This window comes from Clarias gariepinus, chromosome 11 (genome assembly GCF_024256425.1).
Source record: "Clarias gariepinus isolate MV-2021 ecotype Netherlands chromosome 11, CGAR_prim_01v2, whole genome shotgun sequence".
NCBI lineage: Eukaryota > Metazoa > Chordata > Actinopteri > Siluriformes > Clariidae > Clarias > Clarias gariepinus.
In genome coordinates, this window is record NC_071110.1 from 31,085,847 (window position 1) to 31,110,990 (window position 25,144).

General features: G+C 39.1%; 1 protein-coding gene across 1 annotated transcript; it reads right to left on the bottom strand.

Moving 5' to 3' along the window:
- Positions 1–4,448: 4,448 nt before the first annotated feature.
- Positions 4,449–23,913, bottom strand: mtnr1ba (melatonin receptor type 1Ba). The gene is made up of 2 exons (XM_053506925.1): positions 23,718–23,913; positions 4,449–5,408 (listed from the first exon to the last, which is right to left on the bottom strand). The coding sequence occupies exons 1-2, from the start codon at positions 23,911–23,913 to the stop codon at positions 4,543–4,545; spliced, it is 1,062 nt and encodes a 353-aa protein (XP_053362900.1). The 3' UTR covers positions 4,449–4,542.
- Positions 23,914–25,144: the final 1,231 nt, after the last annotated feature.

The following is a 25,144-nucleotide window of genomic DNA, read 5'->3' on the forward strand; positions in this document are numbered from 1 at the left end:
TTTTCATGTTTCAGTAAACCTTCCACCGCCACCTACTTTAGCATTTGTGGGATTTTCTGGACCAACAAGTCTGATCCATGGAGTTAAACCTCACAACTTACAGGACTTAAAGGATCTGCTGTTAACATCTTCTTGCCAGATATGAGAGGACACCTTTAGAGGTCTTGTGAAGTCTATGCCTCGAGGGATCAGAGCTGTTTATGGTGGCATAAATGAGACTCACACAAAATTGTGTGGGTGGATTTGGTGTTATGGCTGATCAGTGTATTAATCAATATAAACATCTTCATTGATGGTAATCAAACAAATTAAATAATGTAATTAAGACACACGTTTATGAGGCTGGTATGTCACAAGTCCTAGACTTTAATGCTTTATCCAAGCCTTATTGGCTGAAGCATTTTATCATTTATTAAAATGCTCTTAAAGTATTGCTACAGATTTGCAAATAATTTTAAGTACAATTATAAAATATTCATATTAAGAGATTTGAATACTTGCTTTGTACTAAGATACTAAGATAACCAGTTATCCTCAAGACAGATGGTGAGACGAGTTTAATGCATAGGCTTACACACCTGTGTGACAAAAAACACTGTTACTAAGATAGTACTTGAGAGTTGAAAACTGAAGAATGTTTTAACATCAGTCTTCTTGTGCTTTTCTCTATGAAAATGCTTACTTTTATAAGTTAGACCCGCTATCACTTAATTTTAGGAAGCTTTTTTACTAAATTGTGTTTTAATATGCTCTGTTTGACATATTACATACATAACATACCTGTTTTCATGTTACTTAATAAGTGTGGGTGAAGTTTGGTGTCATTAATATTAAACTGACAAATGTTTTATAGCTCTTTTTGCAACATGGCACAATTATTTTAATTTCTTTTTGTTTTAAAAATTAATTCAGCATGTGTTTAAAGTGTAAAGCAATTTTTTTTTACATATATTGTCTAATTTTCTAAGCTCCAAAAAGGTTTTATTTCTTAGACTTCTCCATTACCAGAATTGTCTACGAAGTTTACAATAACTTTTTAGCAGCTGATGCATACTTCTGAGTGGGAGGTTAATGAAGCCACGGGGGAAAACAGTACTGAATCTACAACTTGTTATCTGTATAAGACTGAAAATGTAATTTATATGGATTTTAGCATCCAGATATTTTTTTTTACCTTTGTGAGTCTCGTTGGAAATTTAAGTAAATAAAAGTCTACTATACAAGACAACATAATTTCTATTTGATTAATCGTTATGCTTTGAGTTTTTACTGCTATGCATATATCAGTTCAACAGACCATTCTTTAGAAATTCAAATGAAATTTTTGCTATAAAAATCATACAACATTATTATTACATAATATTGGGGTCATATTATGGTCAGTTTCTGCCAAATACTTAAGAATACTTTGAACCCTTTCAAGATGTTTAAAACATACTAAAACATAAAAAGTAAGAGCATACAAGACATTTCAATGCTTCATTAAAATGGATTTTTTTTTTGTAAATATATATTACATTTCACTGAGTTCAGTTTTAACTGTGTCCACACTGCTGCAAATTTTTTAACACAGTTTAACAGGTTTAACTTTGAGGCTTAAATAGACATAATAAATGTAATTTTTGTAAATTTGAGGCATTAATGGAATTTGCTTTGCAAATGTGACATGTTTGAGGCTTTTTAACATCAGGCACATTTACATAAAAAGAGCTCACAGTTCAAAGTCTTTGCTAAAACACACACACTGCAGGGATGGTCAAAAATTAAAAATAAGCATTAGTTCCACAGCTCTGCTTTTTGAAAAGTCTCTACATTGCACAGCATGTGCTGGTGTGGTCCCAATATTTAAAATTACACCTGACACACACATACATATAAAGACACATAGAGAAGTAGGTTAAAAGACAAAAGATTTTTTTTAAATGCTGTTTTTAAGCTCAATTGAACTACAGTGCTGAGGTATAATATTTAAAACTGAATTCATTTTCAACAAATTATGACTGCACAATTAATTGCAATTTTTGCAAAACTGACATTTTTGAACATTTATAATGTATTTTACTATCAAATAAACCTTTTATTTACAGCTATTAAAAGTAAAATCATACAGACTATTTGAAAAAAAAAATTGGGGGGTGGGGGTGGTAGGATTAAAGATTTACACGCAATTATGATTAGCGAAGTTAAACTACTGTAGCATATTGCTGTCATAAAGTTGCCTAGTTTCTTATGGGGTTTTTCCCCTATAATTTGCGGTATAAAATATATATTTTTTTAATTGTTTAATTAAATTTCAATTTGAGTTTTAAGGTTTATACATAAATAAACCGTAAATGTTTTTTTTTTTTTTAAATGTTAACTTTAGACAGCAAATATGCAGAATTTTAACTATGAAATATGCAAAGGTGCTGTGGGGCATGAATACTAATCTGCCAGTTAAACTTCTTTTACGTTTACTCGCTAGCCAAAGTGCTAAAGCTGCAGTAAATGTCTAAAATGATGGGATCCCTTGGGAGAATATTATTTAAATGTTGCTGAAGTTTTAAAACAGCACCAGGGCGATGTCTATCTCTTGTTACAACAAGTTCAAAACGTAGCAGAACGTTCATTTAGAATTAAGCACAAAATACACGAGACGATAGTAAAGCATGTTTAGTACTACTGTAGCGTTGCTCACTAACTATTTATGATGTTAAAGTGCAGGTTTTCCTAAACTAGTGTTTTGTTTGCTGTCAAGTTATATTTGGTTCTCATTGGGCCTCAGGTATTAGATTGAATAAAAAATAATGAATTCATAAATCATTTGCAGGGACATTTTGAATCCAGTTATTTCGGGAAAACTTTCTACTAGATCTTATGAGTTTTACAAAAATAATTTATAAGGAAACACATTAAGGTAAACTGTTTTTTAAGCTTGGTTAGGAATTACTGCAATGTTAAGCAATGTTAATGCAAATTCATAAGAATCTTGACCTGCTAAATGCAGTTAATTAGGACTAAAAAACGACTATCTCGTCAATTAGATCAAAAGTAATTGCACCCTTTAAAAGGAAAAAAAGTTTCTTTGTGGTCACCAAAGTAAAGCAGTGGCTCAGCTGCAGTAGTGAAAGGTTTGATAAGCCTGGCACCTACACTAAGTGGTGGTATTTCACCCTTTAGTTTAAATTTTTTCTTTTTTTATGGAATTTCGTAGGTGTCACTAAACATACATTTTTGTACACAGTATGAAGGAAATCAGTGTTACAACACTGGTTTGTTTAGTGTGGCTTGTGGAGTCTCTTACACACAACTTATTTATTATTGGTTAATAAAACATGATGTCTCCAGATACAATTGTTACCGAGGTATGCTTTAAGTTTGTTTCACTTAGTAAAATGTTCATCCTAAAATGCTAGAGGATTCAAATTAGCTATTATCCTTTAGGAATCTCAAGCGCTTGAGCTACATGAAACAGCCACAATTATGTTATTTGCTAAAAGTTGCCTATGACGGTTTTCAGTACTGGATCTAATTGATACAGTTATATGTTGTGTAAAAGAGCTTAAAGAAAAAACTTTAGCCCGGAGAGCCAGGACTTTAGCATTCACACTCCAAAGAATCAGCAATAATGGCACCGAGACACAACTGGCTCACTGTTTCATAATAATTTCTTCTGTTAAATTTGATTTTAATGTAGTCTTTATGTACCTAGACCAGAAGTTTACAGGAGCCATGAAAAAAGGTCAAGTGACTCAATGAACATAAAATCACTTATAAAATGTAACCTTTTAAGGGTGTTTGGCCTGTAAAGTGCAGGTGCTGTAGTAAAAGAACATAGCCGTTATGTAGAACTGGGAATACGGAAAATGGCTCGTAGACATATTTGTCTTCCGTGCAAAAGCAACGCCTGAGCTTTTGCTTTATGTTTTGTTTTAAAACTGAAAGACTTAAACCGAATCAGGACGATTAAATGAGAAATAATCAGTTGTGCAAAGCTAACTAAGCATTTTACACGTCCTCTTAGCGGACAGTTAATGCTTTAATTGGCATCTGGAGGTCTTTGTAAAAAGATAATGAAAGGAAAAGTTTGTGCAACCTCGACCTTTTCCCCTCACTGTTCGGCTGTGTGAGTCAGAGAACTCAGGGAACATCTCTTTTTTTTGTAATTTGAGGCTTTTGCTATTACCATAAACCTGATAAATGAATAAAAATGAATGTGAGATTTTTAACGTATTGGTGCTATTTTATCACAGCAGCTTCTACTTTAACTGAGGCTTTTGCATTCAGCATTAATGATTTGCACCATTGTTTGCGGTTCCAGCACTGAACTGTTGTATAATGTTGAATTGTTATGCTTTTGTTAATAAATTAATCTTGCTAACTGCCTGACCCGCTCTGTCCATGGTCCCCTGGGGAATTATTGAATAGGTAATCTCTAATTCTGTATTGCTAACGTGTATTCTTAAAAGTGTAACGTGTCACTGGGACAAATGGCGTTCTCTTTCAGGTCCTTTTCATTTGAAAAGTCTGGATGGATTGTACTAATATTCCTGGTAATTATCGTTACATAGTCTCGGCTTTTGCCTGCTCGTTGTTGTTGTTAACCTGTGATTGCTTGTTGCTTCGCTCTGTTCCACCCCTCGATGTGTCCTGCAGAAAGAGGCGGGGTTTGCAGAGTGACATCAGGATGCATCGATACTCACGCCGGAAGTTCTGATTGAGCAGCCCATATACGACAGCGTTGAGGCACGAGTTGAAGTAGGCCATAAAATAGCTGACCACAAAGAGCCAATCGGGAACCATTGGCGCCACTCTGGGTGGATCCATGGCGACAGCTAGGCCAATCAGATTGAGTGGCGCCCAACAGACCGCGAACAGCACAAAGACGACGAACATGGTGAGGAAATGGCGGACGTCGCTTGGCCGGAGACGGGGCCTTGTGTCGCTAGCTACCCGCCGTCTCACGTTTAGAACTAGTATCCAGATTCGTGCATAGCAGAAAGTTACGATGGCAATGGGAAACAGGAAGTGAACAAAAACCACTGCGAAAGTGTAACTGGCACTCGCAGTTTGGCTAAAAGTGCAAGAATACACGCGAGGGTCGTATGTCAGTGACCCCACTGCAAGATTAGGCAGTATGGCAACGCCCGTTAGAGCCCACACGAGTAGGATTAAAGCCAGAGTGCCACCTCGGCCATACACTTTGGCATAAGTGCGGGCGTGGCAGATGAAGCAGTAGCGGTTGAGGGCAATGGCGGTGATGTTGAAGACAGAGCCGATGACGCTGGCACCCATAAGAAAGCCGCTCACTTTACACTCTGTCTCGCCAGGCAGCCAGCCGGAGTGCAGTAGAGCGTGAAGGACCAGAGGGTACGGGTAACACACCACCAGCAGGTCCGCTAATGCCAGGCTCACCACGAAAGCATTACCTGTAACACACACAGATGAACAGCCTTATATCAAACAAATACAAACCAATGCACAGCAGGAAACACAACTGTAGTGGTTTCTGGTACAGTTAACTTCAGCAGTTTCTAAAATGATAATTTAAATTTATACATATTTGCTCACACTTTTTTGAACTTATTTTTATATAATTTTTCTGATTGTGTAAGCTGTTGCTTTGTGACAATGATCACTGTTAAAAATTTTATATTTGACACATCCATATTTAATATAAATATATACATAAAAAGATTTTATTTAATTTATCCTAATTTTAGTAAGTGATCTAGTAAACTCATATCAAACCAGTAACATAACATGATGTGACTAATGCTGGAGAACTATTACTGTAACTAGATAAACTAAATGAATTTATAAATTAAACTTCTTTTTGTTAAAGTTGGCTTTTAATGTAAAGCTAAATTCTAAAAAAAAAAATACTTTAGATTTAAAGTTGATTTTCCTTTTAAAATGGATTTTTTCCCTTAAATATTAATTTCTTTTTTATTTGGGTTTTATAAAGTCTATTCATTTAATGTTGACTTCTTTTTGAAAGTTGGCCTTTTTTATTAAACACTGATTCTCTTTCAGTTGACTTTATTTAAAGCTGATGTTTTAAAGACACCAAAATTTAATCCTATTTAAAACTCTTCTTTTTTTATGGTTGCTATTTTTTTAAGTTAATAATGTTTAAATTGAGTTAATTCATAAACTTTATATAAAAAGTTATTTTTAGTACTGAAGGCATTTTTATTGGGCGGCAGGGTGGTTTAGTGGTTACCGCTGTCACCTTGCACCTCCAGGATCCGGGTCCGATTTCCACCTCGGGGTCTGTGTGCATGGAGTTTGCATGTCCTTTCCTCTGCGTGGTGGGTTTCCTCTGGCAAATGTGTGAGTGTGTGTGTGTGCTTTGAGATGGATCTGCACCCCGTTCCAGGGTGTACCCCGCCTCGTACCCTAGGTCTCCTGGGATAGGCTCCAGGACCCCTGTGATGCTGTACACAGGATAACGGCGGTATAGACGATAAGTGAGAGTGAGTTAGTGTATTTTTATTAAAGCTGACTAGTTAAATTTAAAAGAAATAAAAATTAAGGAAAAAAAGTATTTATTGTTTATATTAGGTTCATTTCTCTTTAGATTGACTTTTTCAGAAAGTCGACTTTTTAATCCTAAAAGTTGTCATATTTAAAGCCAAATGTTATATTTAATGTTTAACACTGCATAAATAATAAATAAATGACTCTTTAAATTATCAATGAATTACTATTTAATAAAAGGAATACAGAAATAAAATAAATGACAATTTATTTTAAATTGAGTTATTTACAGTGACGACAGAAAGTTTTCAACCTCTTAAGTTTTCCACATTTTATGTTTCACATTTATCATATGTATTTTCATTTCTTTTTTTTCTCATTATTCTACACACAATATTCCACAATAACAAAGTAAAAACAGGTTTTTATTAATTTATTAATTATAAATTAATTTGTTTTTTTTTACTTTATCAAAAATAAAGAACTGAAATATTCCATTTACATAAGTATTCAGACCCTTTGGTATGACACCTGTAAATGAGCTTTGGTGCATCCTGGTCCTTGAGATGCTTTTAAAACTTGACTGAAGTCCACCTGTGCCTAATTGACGTCATTGGACATAATTAGGAGAGGCATGCGCCGGTCTATATAAAATCTCACGACAGATTGGGATCTGGCAGCCCAACCAAAGTGTGTCATCGGGGGTGAAGGTCCTTGGTCAGAGAGTAACTAAGAACCCAAGGGTGACTATAAATGAGATCCTGGGTTCCTTGTGGAGATGGAAGAGACTTAGAGAAGCACCGCCATCCCTGCAGCGCTCCACCAATCTCCACCTCTACGGCACCGCAGCCAGACAGGCGCCAGTCCTCACTAAAAAGCACATGACAGCCATCTGGGAGACCATAGAGATTGAATTATTTGGATTCAGGAAGTCACACATTACCTTAAAAATGATTAAAATCATCCCTACAGCCAGACACGGTGGTGGCAGCATCATGCTGCAACTGGGAAATTGGTCAGTATAGAGGGAAAACTGTCACTGTTCAGCAAGAAAATACAGGAGAAGTTTCAGAACAACTCTATAAAACACTCTGGACCAGAGATCAGAAATTACACTGAGTGCACTGACTCTGCCTGTTCAACCGTTTGAGCTTAAATGATTCTGCCAAGGAGAATGGGACAAACTTCCAAAAGAAAGATGTGCCGAGCTTGTAGCATCATTCACAAGACCACTTGAGGTTGTCACTGCTGCTAGAGATGCTTTAATCACAGACTAAGTGATGGTTCTGAATACATCTGTACAGGCATGACATTAATGATTTCTGAATATTTGAGGATTTTATTTTTAATCCACAGAGATGAAGAACACAGCACAAGATACCTGCAGTAACTCAAAATGTCTTTTTTTTTTCCTAAGACAGTCATCAATAGTCAAAATCTCATATCTATGCGATCCAGGAGCGTTGCATCGCATCCCTATGAAATTTAACTCAAACAGAGATACACACAATGTGTTTTTGTCTATGTATGTGTGTGTGTGTGTGTTTGTGTGTGCATCTACAGTATATGTATAAAAAAAAGATTTAGTATGTACATTGGTCAGAACTCACACGATTTTTGGACAAATATACCCCTTTTACTCTCAAGGTGGGCGTGGCTGTGTGCAGCACTTAATAGAGCCAATCAACGCGAGTTTACTGCAAATCGCTTAATTAAACTTAAACTAGCTCTAATTAGCTTGTGTAATTCAGCTAGCTGATTAGCTGAGTTAATAAAGTACGCGGAAGAGACCCCGGAAACTACCGTAATACCCCTACAAAGCACCCAAATCCTCCGAATACGCGACCAAGGACAGATCATTGTACGTTTATTCTTCATGCAGGAAGTTTAAAACCAGTTTGTCTCATATGTTCCAAAACGGTGGTGATAATTAAAGCAGTGATGTGGAACGCCACTACGAGATTAAACACGGGTCGTTAGAGCAAACATATTCACAGCAAGGCGTAAGATACTCAACCTTACGGAATGGGATTTCTTTGTATTAATAAGTTAGACAGAGAGTTCTGCTGTACAGAGAGACACACAGACATGTACGTGGGCTTCAACCTCAAATAATAATAATAATAATAATAATATCACTGATTACATTAAAGATCAGCAGATTATTTTTAGCTTTAACCTTTTAACTGTTTCTACAAACTCTTTAACCGTTAACGGCGTGTGCAGCACTAGTGCGTTTATAAACAAGACTAATGAGCTCAGAGACGTTCATCGCAGAAGTTAATACAACACACACACATCATAGACATGATTAAATGACAGAATTATAGAGCAGCTTGAACACGCGCGCACACACACACAGTAATTAAACCTTAATTCCTAATTAAAACATTAATGACCTGAGACAAAAGGATGATTTCTAGTTCTGCTTATGATTTCACACACACTTACACACACTTACACACACACACACACATTAAGTTTTAACACACTCTTGTCAACTTGGAAATGCAAATTTATGTCTCAAGAGTGTAAATTTGAAAAAAACAAAAACAAAAAACCCAGAAGTGTGTCACATGAGCAGATTCAGACAACAGGAACACACACGGACTTGGCAGCAGGAGCGACGTAGCTGCAGTGATTTCCTTCGAGATTTACACACTTGATTTCCTTCGCTCTAATTAGCTTGTGTAATTTAACTAGCTGAGTAAAACTAAAGAAGTAAAATGTGATCTGAATGCATGCAATCTAATTGATGGATTCTTCTGGAACTTTTCGTGACCTCATTATCTACGCCATTAAATCACAAAAACAACACCAACTGTATTATAACCTCCTGACCCCTTTCGTTCCCCACACACCACACCGTTGCTTTTGATCCTCTTGCCTTTCCATTTGTCCAAAATCGATGACTGGGAAATGAATAGTGAAGTGAACACGTTTTTATTAACTGTCCCATCATGCACCAGAGAACGAAACAAGTGTGGTTTACAGAACAGACGGACACATTTCTGTCTATTTCGTAATATAGTAACACTTATATTCTGTTTTTTAAAATTGTGTGACTTGCGGGACGTACTCCTGTACAGTAAAACCTCGGATTGCGAGTAACACAGTTTGTGAGTGTTCCGCAAGACGAGCAAAGATTTTTAATCAATTTTGACTTGAAAAACGAGCATTGTCTTGGTTTTCGTCTTTTTTATGCAGACTCTGTTCCTGTTTGCTTGCATCTCCATTTTTCTTTCTCCTTCAACAATCCTGTGTCACATGACTAAATCAGCCTTTCGGGAAAGAACTATAAAAGTGTGCTTATTAAACAAACTTAATTTTTTTGTAAGGCATTTATTTTTGGAGTAGTTGTCATGTTGTACAAAATAGTTTTAATGAAATATAGATTTTACTCACAGTTCACATATTCATTCAAGTGAAAGTGGGACTTTCGATTGTCCAGAATAACACGGAATATTCACAGGCGTACAGCCCCCTTTAAAATGTTTAAATATTAGAGTCTCATCACTGTACTGTGCTTAAATTCCTTAAATAAATTTTAATCGCTTTTACAGCTTCATTTAACAGAAACTTCATTACAAAGTTTCGGTTTGACCTGATTGAAGTAAAAGATAAAATGCAGCCTAATACATCTTTAGGATATCGAGGTAATAAACTGTAATGGCAGTGATGTCCTGTCAAGGTCACATTAACAGGTTTAAACACTTTTTTATGTTTAAGTACAGTGGAACCTTGGATTATGAGCATAATTTGTTACGGAGTGGGCTCGTATTCCAAAACACTTGTAAACAAAATAGAATTTTCCCATACGAAATAATTTATAGAAAACACACACATATATATATATATATATATATATATATATATATATATGCACTGTATGGTGCATGAGCATGCAATTTGAACCATGATTCTTTATTCGGGATTATTTCAGTTATAGACACATGATGCAAGACTGCCTCGATTATTGCACCACTCTCATTGCAGACGCTTGGCCTTACTGTTTTTCCATGGAAATGCGCGAGCGAGATTCGACTGCAGGACAGTCAGCGAATGTTTTTTGCCTCATTCCCCTTTATACTATGTTCCTGAAGCAAATCCACAAGAATCTGATAAGCGATCGATTTTTCTTTACCTTCTTTATTCTTCTTTAGCTTCTTTTTCCCATCCATCCTTCCTTCTCTTTCTTCTTGGCATGCCTTTGCCTTGTTCTGCTCGCACCAGCAACAAACCCAAAGTTGGATTTCAAAATCTGTTTGCAGCGACCACAGTGCGAATTTCATTTACACCCTTAGCCATCACGGCATCTTTAATTACAGCCTGACAAAGCATATCAACAGTGAGATAAACATATTAATAATGAATGTCATTCACAAGTGTTTTTCTGCTGATAAGGAAAACAGGCAGCTTGCATTTAGTCATGATGCTAACGGAGTCACGCTGAATAAAAGACAAATTAGAAATACAGAGATCTTCAGGACCTACAAGGCGGCTGGAGCGTTTTCTGAAGGATGCTCGAGCATGTCGTCTGGGCTCGTGGGTTGGTTTTGTCGTGGCGGCTGTGAGGTTTTATAGACGGAAATGTGCTGTACGGAAGGAATTAACCAGGCGAGAATCCCGACTTAAATTCTCGAACCATCACACGGATGATAAAACTGCAGCGCGGCTGACCTCGGCTCAAACCTGAGCGCTGTAGGAAAGCGTCTGAATATCTATGCTAATGTGATATTTCCGACTTTTTTTAATAACGACGTTTGGAACAGTGTGAAAATCTGTTAAGTCACTGCGGAGACGTTTTTTTTTTTTTTTTATCTGTCGTTTATTACAGAATGTCAGGAACAGCTAGAGGAGAACGATGAGACAATGAAACGTAAATGAAAAACAACATGACACAATAGGCATACAGATACAGAGATGACTACGACTAAAAACGGGTCTCCTATGCGAGAATGGCTTAAATATGAGGGATGTTCGAGTCAAACTGTTGCAGTCGTTTACGTGAACATTCAGCGAGTGGAAAAAACTGGGGAAAAAATTATAGATAATTTGTCATCATCTTGCGGAAAAGATGCATCCGTTTGTGGGAACTGTGCACACACTCATTCACCAACACCACTCATACTGGGAGTTACTGCCACATCCCCTGTACAGTCCTGACTTCGCTTCAAGCCCTTTTCACATGTTTGGGTCATCAAAGGAGTTCCTGGAAGGCCGGCATTTCAGACATGAATCAGACAGACATCAGAGCATGGCTCTGTCTTTCTACCTTGTGCGAGTATACTCAGGTACGGAGCAATGTTAGGGGCGAGGGAACAGGAGACAGGAGCAATCGTCTTTGTGCACAGTACAAAGAAACCTCAAGCAGTCTCACCAGCCGAGAAACTGAATCTGGGAAGAAGTATTGCTTTGCCTTTTTTTTTTTTTTTTTAAAGCCAGCAACCTTGAATATAACTCAGGAAGCCAAAACAACTCAAGACACTTTTTTACAAAAAAAAGTGCTTTCAAAAAAATAAAAAATAAAAAAAATAAAATACAAAAGCAGCAGTGTTCATTTGTAGATGCCAAATACTTTTACCTCTTGTAAATTTCACTTTATTAACATATCTATTATATTTTTATTATTGCTGTGAATCGATTCAAAATTTTGAATCACCACTAATCACGATTTTAAAATACATTTTTAAAGATTTAAAAAGCAGGTGAAAACCTGGCCAGCAGGAGCCATCTCTGGTCTTCAGGACTGTTTTGAGAACACTGACTGGAACATGTTACGCAACTTACGGCGACTTCCCTGACTTGGAGGAGTACACGTCATCAGTGACCAGCTACATCAACAAGTGCACCGATGACGTCACTGTCTCCAAGAACATCATCTCATGTCCCAATCAGAAACCGTGGATTACTGTGGAGGTGCATGCACTTCTAAGGAGCCAAGACAAAGTGGGAGACAAGGTGGCCCTTAGAAAGCAAGGGCCAAACTTTCTCGGGCCTCAGAGAGGCGAAGCGCGCACACGCCCAGAGAATCCACAACCAAGACACATGGCGCATGTGGCAGGGCTTACAAGCCATTACTCATTAAAGCACGACATTACCTGCCTGTGACGGCTCCCTCCCAGATGCGCTGAACAACTTCTACGCCCGGTTCGACAGGCAGAACGACTTGGCGGCGAGGAAGTCCACCCCTCCTCTGAACGACCAGGTGCTGTGTCTCACTACAGCTGATGTGAGGAAAACTCTACGCAGAGTCAACCCACGTTGAGCTGCTGGACCAGACAACATTCCAGGCAGAGTGCTCAGAGAGTGTGCTGAACAGCTGGCAGATGTTCTCACCGACATCTTCAACATCTCTCTGAGCAGCGCCGTCGTACCCACTTGCTTCAAGGCCACCACCATCGTCCCCGTGCCCAAGAAGTCTACTGTGTCCTGTCTCAATGATTACCGTCACGTTGCACTCACACCCATCATCATGAAGTGCTTCGAGCGGCTCGTCATGAGACACATCAAGACCCTGCTGCCCCCCTCACTGGACCCACTGCAATTTGCGTACCGTCCTAACCGCTCAACGGACGACGCCATCTCCACTACACTCCATCTCGCCCTCACACACTTGGACAATAAAGCCTACTTGAACTTGTGTTAGTATTCAAAATCCCTGTTTTTACTTATATACTGTATACGGTAAGTAATCCAGGCTTATTTGTTCATCTCAAAAACATAAATATGTAAAGTTGATATACACATTCAAGGTATATTAAATAGCAAATCCAAAAATGTATGACAGCCTATTTCCCCCATCACTCTTTAATTCATATTTCACTCATAAAAAATGGGTCATCGTCAAGGAACATCAGCTCCACACACACACACACACACACACACACACACACACACACACACACACAGAGTACAGCATTTACAAACTCATCACGCTGCCTTAACAAGACACTGAAAGTCATCATCTTGAGGAAAACACAAAAATCGAAGATCACTCATGTTTACAAAAAAAAAGAAAGGAAAATATGAAGAACAATAAAGGAGAGAGAAGTGGAGATTAAAAAGAGAAGAAGAGATGACAGAACAGAATGATGATTCAGATAGCCAGGGTGTAAACTGGCCTGTCATCATTTTTTTTATTTTTTATGAAATGCCACACACACACACACACACACACACACACACACACACACACACACACACACACCCCTCTCTCTTTTCCTTGCCTACACAAATGGTGAGAAGATGAAGATGATGGATGAGTGGAGTAACGATAAGAGGATCAAATAAATCAAAGTGTAAATCAGAAGTAAATGTCTCTCTCTCTCTCTCTCTCGTTCATCTCTCCTTATATCAATTCCTTAAGCCCCTATTGGCATGACCATACTCAGTGCTTTCTCTCTCTCGCTGAGGTTTTAGACATCAAGGCATAAATGACCTGAATTTACCCACAATCCCACTCTAGTTTATCCATAATCCCATACATTACAAAAGCAAGAAAACAACTTACTGTTATTCTTAGTTTTTTTTTATTCGTCTTTAAGCATCTAACTATCACAGACAAAAATTACCCAGAATTCCACAGGGTTTTGTGTATAATCCCATCCGTTAGTCCTGATAATTTCACATTTAAACAATTTAACATTTAACATTCACTCAATTTAAACATTGGTTTTAACTGTTTACCAAATTCTAATTCAGAAATTAACCTGAGAATTCCATGGGAATGTACTTATATGTACAGAGTATATTTCACCTTAATGTTACTCATAATGTTCTAGTTGTACTCAGATTTCCACCTAATTTTACTTATATTACCTGATATTTCATTCAGAATTTCACAAAATTTATCCACTTAAATCCGTTCCGGAGGCGAGTTCTTAAGGCTAAATTTCGTATAGTAAAACGCATTTTCCCATAGAAAATAATGTAAATGTAGATAATCCGTTCCAGCCTCCCAAAAATATTACCAATATTACCAATTTCCAACACTATCATCATATTTTTGCATGTAAAAATAATCAAAACATTCAGGAAACACGTAAATTAAGCAAAATATGAAATTAATAGACGTTAAACCTTTTATGATTTCTCTTGGCATCTGCTGCTTTAAAAACCAAACTGAAAGCGGCTCCCTTTTCTTCTTGCTACCGTCCTTGCTAACATTCTTGGGACGCATGGTGTTAAAATGCAAAAATGCAAACAAAAATAAAAAAAACTAAAAAAAATAATTAAATTCACTTCACTTTGCTTTACACTGACACAAGCAAGTTTTGATCAGCAACTGGAATTAGGCCCGACCAGCTTGGTCGCTTGTATGCCGAAAAATGGTTAGTGTAAAGATTTCTTTCAAAATTTTTTTTATTGAGGGCAAAAATTTTAATGCCCGAGGCACCACTGTATTAATTTATTCAAAATTTCCCATTATTTCACCCATTTATTTGCGATAATTCATCTATAATCTACCCATAAGGCAACCCTGCATTGTTTCAGTTTCATCAAAGTCATCTTCTTAAACCCTCAATGACTACAGACCAGTCGCCCTTACATCCCATGTAAAGAAGATTTTGCAGAGGACGGTGTTGGCTCATCTCAGACCTCAGTTTAGCTCCTTCTTAAACCCACTGCCCTCAGGTTGGTGTGGGTGATGCCAATTCATTTATCTTCTTCAGTGAGCTCTTACTTACCTAGATAAAGCAGGCAGCACTGTAAGAATAATGTTCTTTGATTTCTCCAGTGCTTTTAACACAATCCACCCTGTCCTGCTGCAAGAGGAACTCCAGAAAATCCAGGTTGACACTTCCACAACCTCCTGGAGAACAGACTATCTGACAGACAGACCACAGTTTGTGAGGGTGAAAAAGTGTCTGGTCAGCAGTACTGGAGCACCACAGGGGACAGTACTCTCACCTGTCCCTTTTCACATTATACACTTCGGACTTCCAGTACAACTCAGACTCGTGTCATCTGCGGAAGTGTTAAAGTTCGGCAGGAAGCAGAGGCCTAGTGGACAGCGTCATGAAGAACACATTCTTGCGTCAACGGGATTCCCCAAATAATTTGGAGAGAAAGTTTCACGAGAATAGAAACACAGAACCAAAACAACTGGTAGGGCAATACATTATATGGGAACAGATTATTAAATATACAATGCCATATAAAAACCCATAAACAGAGCCACTTACACTTTGGTTTTTAAAGCAGCCGGTGCCAAGAGGGATAATAAATGAAGGTTAAGTAAGATTTAATTTATTTTATAAGGTCTATTCATTTTCATTTACATGTTTCTTCCCTGAAACAAACAAACGAACAAAAAAACCTACAGGAATTCTTTTCTATCCACTGCAATAAGACTTTACAATGGTGGCTCTGTGCCAGGAGAGGGATCTCTGTCTCTGACATCTCAATCAATAGACTCATATACATTCTGTTTTCATTGCACTGATACGATAATGTTAATTTAACCCTATTTTTTTCCACAATTCCCCCAATTGTACCCATAATCACTCCATCTGTATTTATTGTTCCCCCCAACTGTACCCATAATTCCTCCATATGTACTTATAATTACCCCAACTCTAACTATAGTTCCCCAAAAGTACCCATAATTTCCCCACCTGTATCTGTAATTCCCCAAACTGTACCAACTGTACCCATAATTCTCAAATCATACCCTTAATTACCCCAAACTGTGCCCATTGTTCCCCTCAACCACATCTATAGCTCCCCCCATTGTGCCCATGATTGCTCAGCACTTAAGACATAATTACAGCATAATTAATGCTTTTTTCCCCTCACAGTTCTATAATTATCTCTAGAATTAATCATAATTGTAATTTTTCCACAATTTTCCCAATTGTGCTCATAATCCCCCCGACCTGTACTCATTATTCCTCCAACTGTACCTTAATTTTTTGGATTGTGTTAATCTGCTTTGCGACAATGTCAATCGTTAAAAGCGCTAAACAGATAAAATTGAATTGAATAATTACCCCAACTGTAAATACAGTACCGTTCCCCCCAACAGAACCCATAATTTCCCCAACTGTATCCATAATTCCCCAATGCTTAGCTCAACTGTACCAAGAATTCCCAAACCATACCCATAATTACCCCAAACTGTGCCCATTGTTCCTCTCTACCCTATCTAAAGACACATTAAAGCTTAATTTTGCTCATAATCCTATAATTATTTCTAGTATTAATCATATTACTCATGGTTCATTATTATTATTATGAATTCAACTCTGTAAATAATGTAGGTTGATGGCGTGACCCGTGGATGAATACAGGTGGATGAATGTTGGTTGTCCAGCAGGACGACGCTGCATTCTTCAACAGCTCATGAGAACTTGTTTGACCTTACTTTGGATCTTATTTTTATTATTTTTTCCAGTTGGAGAACGATACAGAGAATGGACAAAGTAATCATGGCCAAGTCAAGATTGGGAAGCAGCAGATCATTCTCCCTGTACGCACCTGCAGACAAAATGGATTAGGTTTGTCACGTCTGCAGGCAAAGAGTGCAAGAACCGTAAATCCAAAGTCAGCAGTCCAGATCTACTCTCACTCTCTTTTCCACACACACACATCCTTTGGCTTTAATTCAACTTTATTTTAAAAAGACTTTAACCTAAATTCATCCATAATTCTTTTCATTACTTATCTTATAATGTACAATAATTCGAATATGATTATTATACAGTATATTATTATCAACCCAACACTGGGAATAATTTCACATGATACAGGGATGGAAATAATGACTGAAACAATGCTTCATTAATCAGCTTTATTCTCACCTACAAACCATTTCTTTAATTTTTATTACCCATAATTCCGCTTTACCTTCCTCATAAAGTCCCAATCACAGCTGCAGACTGCGAAACAGACAATAATGAGAAAATGAAACCCAAATAAAACAATATACAACAATATACAACAATACAATGTCCACCCTCATTGGCAAATTAAACAGTAAAACAATAAATAAATAATAGATGGAATAGAGGAATAACTCATCACTCTGTATGTAAAAAAAAAAGGTCTTAAGGTGAGATTTAATAATAGGAAGAGTTTGTCGATTTGTTTGTCGATCGTCCCACGCTTCTGTGAAGGCTTCCCGCTAGATGTTGGAGCATGGCCGTGGGGATTTGTGCCGGTTCAGTTTATCTGCGAGATCATTCCTGAGGTCAGGCATTGATGTTCGGATGGCAAGTAGGCTCCAGTTCTGGTTCCAGTTCCTCTCAAAGGTGTTCAGTGGGGTTTTGGTTCTTTAAAGACAATTGAGCTCTTCTAGTCCAACTTTAGTACACCATGTCTTCATGGAGCTCGCTTTGTCCACGCTGTCACGGTGGAACAGGTCTGTGGCTCTTTGTACCGGTGAAGGGAAACTGTAACACGATTTCAACCATAATTCCCACTCAAATAATGAAGGTAAGGTGATAATGTCGGTCATATTGTTCCTTGTTTTCAAGCCTTTCCCCAAAAACAGCCCACAATTCAACATGCGCAATCGTACGCGAGTCAGAAAATACCAGCTCCTTGTGGCCGTCGCTCCGTTTCCTTTTAATCCCGTGTGTGAGATGTAAAGACGTTCAGCTATAAAAGTGTATAAATGATGACGGCACAGACCGTCCTTCATATTGATGACCATCAATTTCAGTAAAGACTTGACCACACACACACACACACACACACACACACACACACACTCTTTCATGTTTTTATTTCTGCTCGGTGAAAGATTTCACACTGTAGTTTAAAAGCTGTCTGGGAGCACAGCCTTACTGACGCCGCTCCACACACACAAACACACGCCGTTCTTTTTTTTCACAGGAGCTCCGATGTGAACATTAAACAAAGAAATTTTTATCTTTCAGGGTTAATGCTAGATATTTCAGTCGAGACGTTTATCATATGTTGTTTTTCAGGAGCAGGGACAGCAAAGAGACGAAAAAACAAAAAACAAATTATAGTTTTACAAGTTGTACATCCTTTAACCTTTATGTACATTGTTTTTTTAATAATTTCACTCACTCATCGTCTATACCACTTTATCCTGTATACAGGGTCACGGGGGATGTGGGCTGGAGACTTAGGGTACGAGGCAGGGTACACCCTGGGCAGGGTGCCAATCCATCACAGGGCACACACACACACACACGCACACACTTATTTATACACTATGTGCAATTTGGAAAAATGCTTAATCTGCATGTCTTTGGGAGGAAACCGGAGTGTATGGAGGAAACCCACCAAGCACAGGAAGGACATGCAAACTCCATTCACACAGACCCCGAGGGGGGAATCGAATCAAATCACTAATCAAAGCAGAGTCGTCATGGCGATCGCGTTATGACATGCAGTGCTGCCGTGTCCGGGAATGCATTCTGCATTAACTGTTCTTTTGTGTGTGTGTGTGTGTGTGTGTGTGGCCTGCTGGAGAAAGATACACAAAGTTGGCGGAGTCAGCAGTCTGAAAACACACACACACACACACATACTGTATACACACACACACACGAGGTTTTAAATTTATAAGCCCACATTCAGATGTGTACGTAAAGAAAAAAACGAAATAATGCGGATTGAAGCCTAGCGTGCAGGGCCGGTTTGCAAAGAACAGAACCCATAAGTGAGTGATTTGGCGCTCCATTTAACACTAAGTGTTTCTAAAAGAAGAAACAGAAACCTTGGGAAAAAAAAACAGGTCTGAGGACAAAGAGCTGAGAAAATAGATTCTACTTTAATCTGAAGGTAAGAGATACACAAAATAAAAATAAATAAATAAATCAAATAAAAAAAAAAAAGCACGGCTGAATTCGATCCTAAGGTATTTAGGAATAAACTGCACTGCCCTTGTCGTGTCTGAACAGAAGGACAGATGTTGAGACACCCCTGTGCGGGGCAGCACAGGTCATCAATTTTAAACTTTCCAGCGATGTCTGCAAAAAAAAAAAGAAAAACGGTAAGTCTGCCAGTTTCCTAGAGTGCAGAGGTGGTCCAGGTTCCCTAGAAAGCCCCTCGATTGGTGGAAAGTTGCAGCAGAGTCACAAGAAGTGCAATCTGTCCAGTCTGTTCACCGTTTCCATGCCAGCAGCCCAAAACAACAAAAACAACATAAAAAAAAAAAAACATCTGATATTCTCTCTAAGAGAACTCCAGCAAAGTCAAAAAACAAGGCCCTGACCTCAGAATACAGGGTGTTGCTTTTTTGTAATTGTCCAATTGACTTTTTTAAAAGCATTCTTAGTCTGAGCAAACAATGGGGAAAATGTCAGATTCAAGGTGGTAAACTCCACAGGGGGGATCCGGGACATCACGTATCACGCATAATACGTCCCAAAAGAGATGTTTTCCCACAAAGCCTGGACTGGCATGCAGGACATCACAGGACCTCGAGGACAAGTAACAGTGCTGCATTTTACCTGCGTTACTTTTTTGTTGAATGGTCTGAGATTGAACGAGACGGAAATCATTTTGTCACGTGTTGTATTCTCGAGAGGTGTTGTGTTCTTCTGCCAGGAGGTTACTTGAAAGTATTTATTATTTTTTTTTAAAGAAAGAGAAAAAATAAAGCTGCATCCGCATCTATCAAGTAGTTTTTTTGATGTTTTTCGCACTCAGGAGATGCATCGCAGGTCATTTCACGAAGCTGGCACAAGCCCTCGAGTGTGCAAATCAGTCAACTGTGCGAGGACGATGATTCCTGAAATTTTCAGATGGAACACCGTTGATAAGCCACAGCCTTCCATCCATAACTCTCAGACATATGCTGTATTCACTGTGGCCTTACAACCGAGCAAGAGATTCAAATGCTAAAATGTTCCATGTGTATAAAGCAACCGGATTTGCACTTTGGTACCCTCCGAGTCCTAGACGATGTAATGTTCAGGAAAATAAAAAAACAACCTGTAATTTTAGACCACGACGGCTACTTGAAGAGGTTGATGCGTCATCTTCCTGATACTGCAATTACTGCACAACAGCTTATCGAACAAAAGAAGCAAGCTCGCAGACAGACGGGACAAAACAGGATGTGAGGACGAGAAACTCAGTGTTGAGGCTCTCATCTTCTTTGCTAATAAGGGAGAAAAGAGAGATAGTCTCTCTAGACTTGACATATAATTACACACTACGCGGCATCAAGAAAGTGGCTCGTCGAAACGTCCTCCTGTGGAGCGTCTGCTACACGAAGAAGCTGATGAGTGTCTGAGAAAGCGAGACGTCTGAGGACGGGACTAAATCGCTCAGGGAGTCAAAGGTTACCGAGTGGAAATGGATCTATCTACAAGGAACGAAGGTCAGGACTGAACGTTCCTCAGTTTACCTAAAGAACACTATGAACACTAGCGACGGGAATCACCAGGGACCTCGCGATACGATATTTGTACCGCAATTCTGTAAGTATCACGATTTTGCTACAGCTTTAAGCAAACTTATATCACATGATGCTGTACCGAGTAAACAGTTTAGAGTGCACCACCTGCAGGATTCTAGAAGAATGGCGAAAGTAAACCAAGTGCTAGTTCGTGTCTGGTGCTGGTTCAATAGCGAATCTCTTAAAAACTTCTTTTGTTTTTCCATGGGCTAGAGAGTCACGTCATTGCGTCACTGTATATGTCTGTGTACGGCTCTACTTTTTCAGCAATGCTAGCTGCAATGATAGTGAGAATGTTAATACAAGCTGCAAAAAACGTTAGCCGCAAAATACGGTAGCGGCGCGCACAACAACGACGTTGAACTTTAAAACAGCTTCGCCAGCAGTTCTCCTGGATTTATCATTATGAGAAAGCATTAAAGCTGACTATCTATTTTTTAAAGATGGCGCTCACAAACTTCTCGTTCTTCGTGAACTAGATCTCCGCCCCCCAGCCCCTAACGTAAGCAGTTCTTTGTTCTAGCCCAGCAAAATGTTGGTGCCGCCGTGGACCCGACTCCGATGCTTTGGCTGTCTGAAAACAAAGAACGGATTCAAAACTAGGCACCGACTCCAAACTAGCTCCAGACATGTCGTGGTTCCAGAATGGAAATCTGAAAAGTATTTTGGCAAATGGAGAAAAAGGAATTTAAATTGAAAGGAGGATGAGAGAGATCAGGACCAGAAGGGGGCGGTAATGCAACTTATTGGATGCCAAGTGCCGTAAACCAAAAACAACAACAACAAACATAAATGGATTTGAAAACAAAGATTTGGGAGTCAGTGTGGCGATGCATGAGTTGCCAAACAAAAGACTCGTAGTTTCCTATTCCTAAAAATAGAGAGCGTTCCTGAGATAAGACACACATCTTGAAACTGTTCCTGATATAACTGTGGCTTGGGAGATTCAACTGAGTCACTCAGGTTGCAAGGATCCAAAATCAGATCACATGACCCGGTAGGGCTGTCAAGGACGTTATTAATGTTGTGGAAGTCTAGGAAGATCTCAACACCACTTACGTGCGGAAACATCAATTGCTGAATAACCAACCTGTTTTATTTATTTATTTTAGGTCCTGAACAGTAATATGTACAGACCTGATCAGAACCAGATCTGCTGGGTGCAGGGTGTGTGTGTGTGTGTGTGTGTGTGTGTGTGTGTAATGTACGTGAGAGAAAAGGGGTGCCCTCAGTGTTCAGGTTCATCCCAAAGGCGTTTGCTCAGTGGCGTTACAGTCGTTCCACACGTGCATGTCCAACATCCATGTCTTTATGGAGCTTGTTTTGTGTGTACTGCCATGCAGAAACAGGTTAGGACTAGAACCATTAAGAGAGCTAGTAACGTTAGAGCATACAGTATCGAGACGTTCTAAAGAATTGTATTACCTTAGAACTACAAACACACACACACACACACACACGCACATACAACATGTTGTGTTGCTCAGGTGTCCACATTCTTTTAGTACCACAAGATTTCCCTTAACAGGTTTTTAATCAGCGCATGGTAATTATTTTCATTTGCATGTGACCTAATTGCATCCAGCTGGGCTGTGTTCGTTTATGATTAATCCAACTTTGCAAAGTTTCGTTCATCAAATATGCGTTTTTCTACATTCCTCATGTACACATTCCTCTGATGACCCCCAGCTCCCCGGGCTTTCACCTACGATATGATAATATGATCTGACCTTAGATGTTTTTGTTCCCTTGTACTGTCTGTGTTTTTTAGAATTAATTATGACTTTAGGCGCCACCAGCAAATGCAGCCTTCTCTTAAATCAACAATATTTATTTATGTATTAAAAGCATGATTTACTGTTAAAACATCAGCAGAATTCATTAAAGTTAGATCAATTTTAGCATTAATCAGCCTTGCATTAAGGGTGCAGGTTTGATTCCCGTCCCGTGTGTGTGTGTGTGTGTGGAGTTTGCATGTTCTTCCTGAGCTTGGTGGGTTTCCTCCGGGTACTCCGGTTTCCTTCCACAGCCCGAAGACATGCAGATTCGGTTCACTGGAGTTTCCAAATTGCCCGTAGTGTGTGAATGAGTGTGTGAATGTTGACCACAACGGGAATAAATACAGTATTAATTACTAGTCCCTAGTTGAACTATAAAGGTTTTAGATGGATGGATAAATATACAGTAAACAGCATATGCGTGCAGAAGAGGCACAACCGTAAACATAAGATGCTCGAAACTTGGTTTATTTATACTGTTAGTTAGAAATGCACTTACAATTTGGAATGGTGTGTGTGTGTATGTGTGTGTGTGTGAGAGAGAGAGAGAAAGAGAGAGACCAGGAGAACACGCGCACGCACCACCTTTCCTGAAGGGTACATACACTCGTTTGCACGTGCCAGGACAACAACAACAACAACAACAATAATAATAATAATAATAATAATAACACCTCGTGGCACAATTTATTTTTGCTAAATTATTAATAACCAATATCAGTATTTTTATTATTTTTGTTATTATTGTTGTTATTATTATTGTTGATGTTATTGTTATTATTAAAATTATTACTGTTGATGTTGTTATTATTATTTTATTATTATTATTATTATTATTATTATTGTTTCATTTATATTTGAAATTGATTGATGGCAAAAGCGCGCGTGCCGACCCCGCCAATCAGTCTCGCGCGCGACGCAGGATCGCAGTTGCCTGGGCACGTGCGAGTGAACCCGTTGTGCACGAGACGCGCGGTTAATCGTCAGTGATACTTGTATGCATGTCGCCTTAGAGCGCGCGAGCATACACACACACACACACACACACTTGTCTTTGTCACCAGCACCAACGGGCGAGCTCGCGCACTCACCTGCGTTCCTCAGTTTCCGGTTTCTCAGCACGGACACGATGACCAGCGCGTTCCCCAGCACGTCCACCACGCTCGTGAAAATCAGCACGCTCGCGAGCACTGCCGCTTGCCATGTCGGTCCCGCGCTCGCGTCGCCGTTCAGCACCTCCGCGTCCACCTGTCCGGTTTCTGATCTGAGCGCAGCATCCTCGGGCATGTCGGACAGCTCAGAGCCGCGCGCTCCCCGACATGCCTCCACACACACACACACACACACACCTCAGTTAACCCAACACAACCGCGTTACATTCCGTCCTGTTTCGAGCTCGCGCGTTGTTCCTGCTCCACTCAACTTTGCGCCGCGAGAGTGTGTGTGTATGTGTGTGTCTCGATCTCTCTCTCGCGCACCCAGCCAGCGCGCGCGTGGCGATCTGTACCGGCGCCCCGCCCCCTTTCGTCGTTTTACTATTTACATACCGACCCGTGCTCCGGTTACTGATTAGGGGAAGAGAAGTGTGTGTGTGTGTGTGTGTGTGTGTGTGCAACAGGAGATCAGCAGCTTGAACAAATCGATATTAATCTCACAACACACACACACACACACACACATACATATACACACACAAACAGTCAAACACACTTACACATATACACATACACAAATACACACACACACACACACACACACACACACACACACACACACACACACACACACTATTAAAAGAAATACTATTACTCTTTATTGCTCTTTATAGAAGTTTCTTTTATGCAGAAATGTTTTTAAAAGCATCTTCTGCTTTTATGCCATATTTTTGTATGTGCCCAAGACTTTTGCACAGAACTATAAGTAAAACAGCGGTTAGGTTTTACTGAGCTTGCTGGAGAATATGAGTTCTTCTGGTAACTTTGTCACACTCGCTTCTTTCTATTTTTATGCAAATCCCAGGAGTGTACATTAGTTTTTTTTGTTTCCATCTGAAAACTGGTCTGTACTATATATTTTTCCTTTACAGCCATGCATATATTCTCCTGTAATGTTATTAATAAATTTTAAAGTTATATATGGAAATACTGACTGATTTTGAACATAATTATGCAGACATGATATACATACGTAACAAAATTGGTACAGCATATAATATGGTGCCTAAAACTTTTGCACAGTACTGTAAATTGAGACAAAACCCATATCATCACGGTCGCCTTGCACCTCCCACCTCTGGGTCTGTGTGCATAGAGTTTGCACGTTCTCCCCATGCTTGGTGGGTTTCCTCTGGATACTCAGGTTTCCTCCCACAGTTCAAAGACACGCAGCTTACGCTAACTGGTGTTTCCAGTTGTGTGTGAGTGTGTCCTGTGATGGATTGGCACCCTCTCCAGGGTGGTACCCCACCTCGTGCCCTAAGTTTCCTATAGGTTCCAGGACCCCAGCGACCCTGTATACA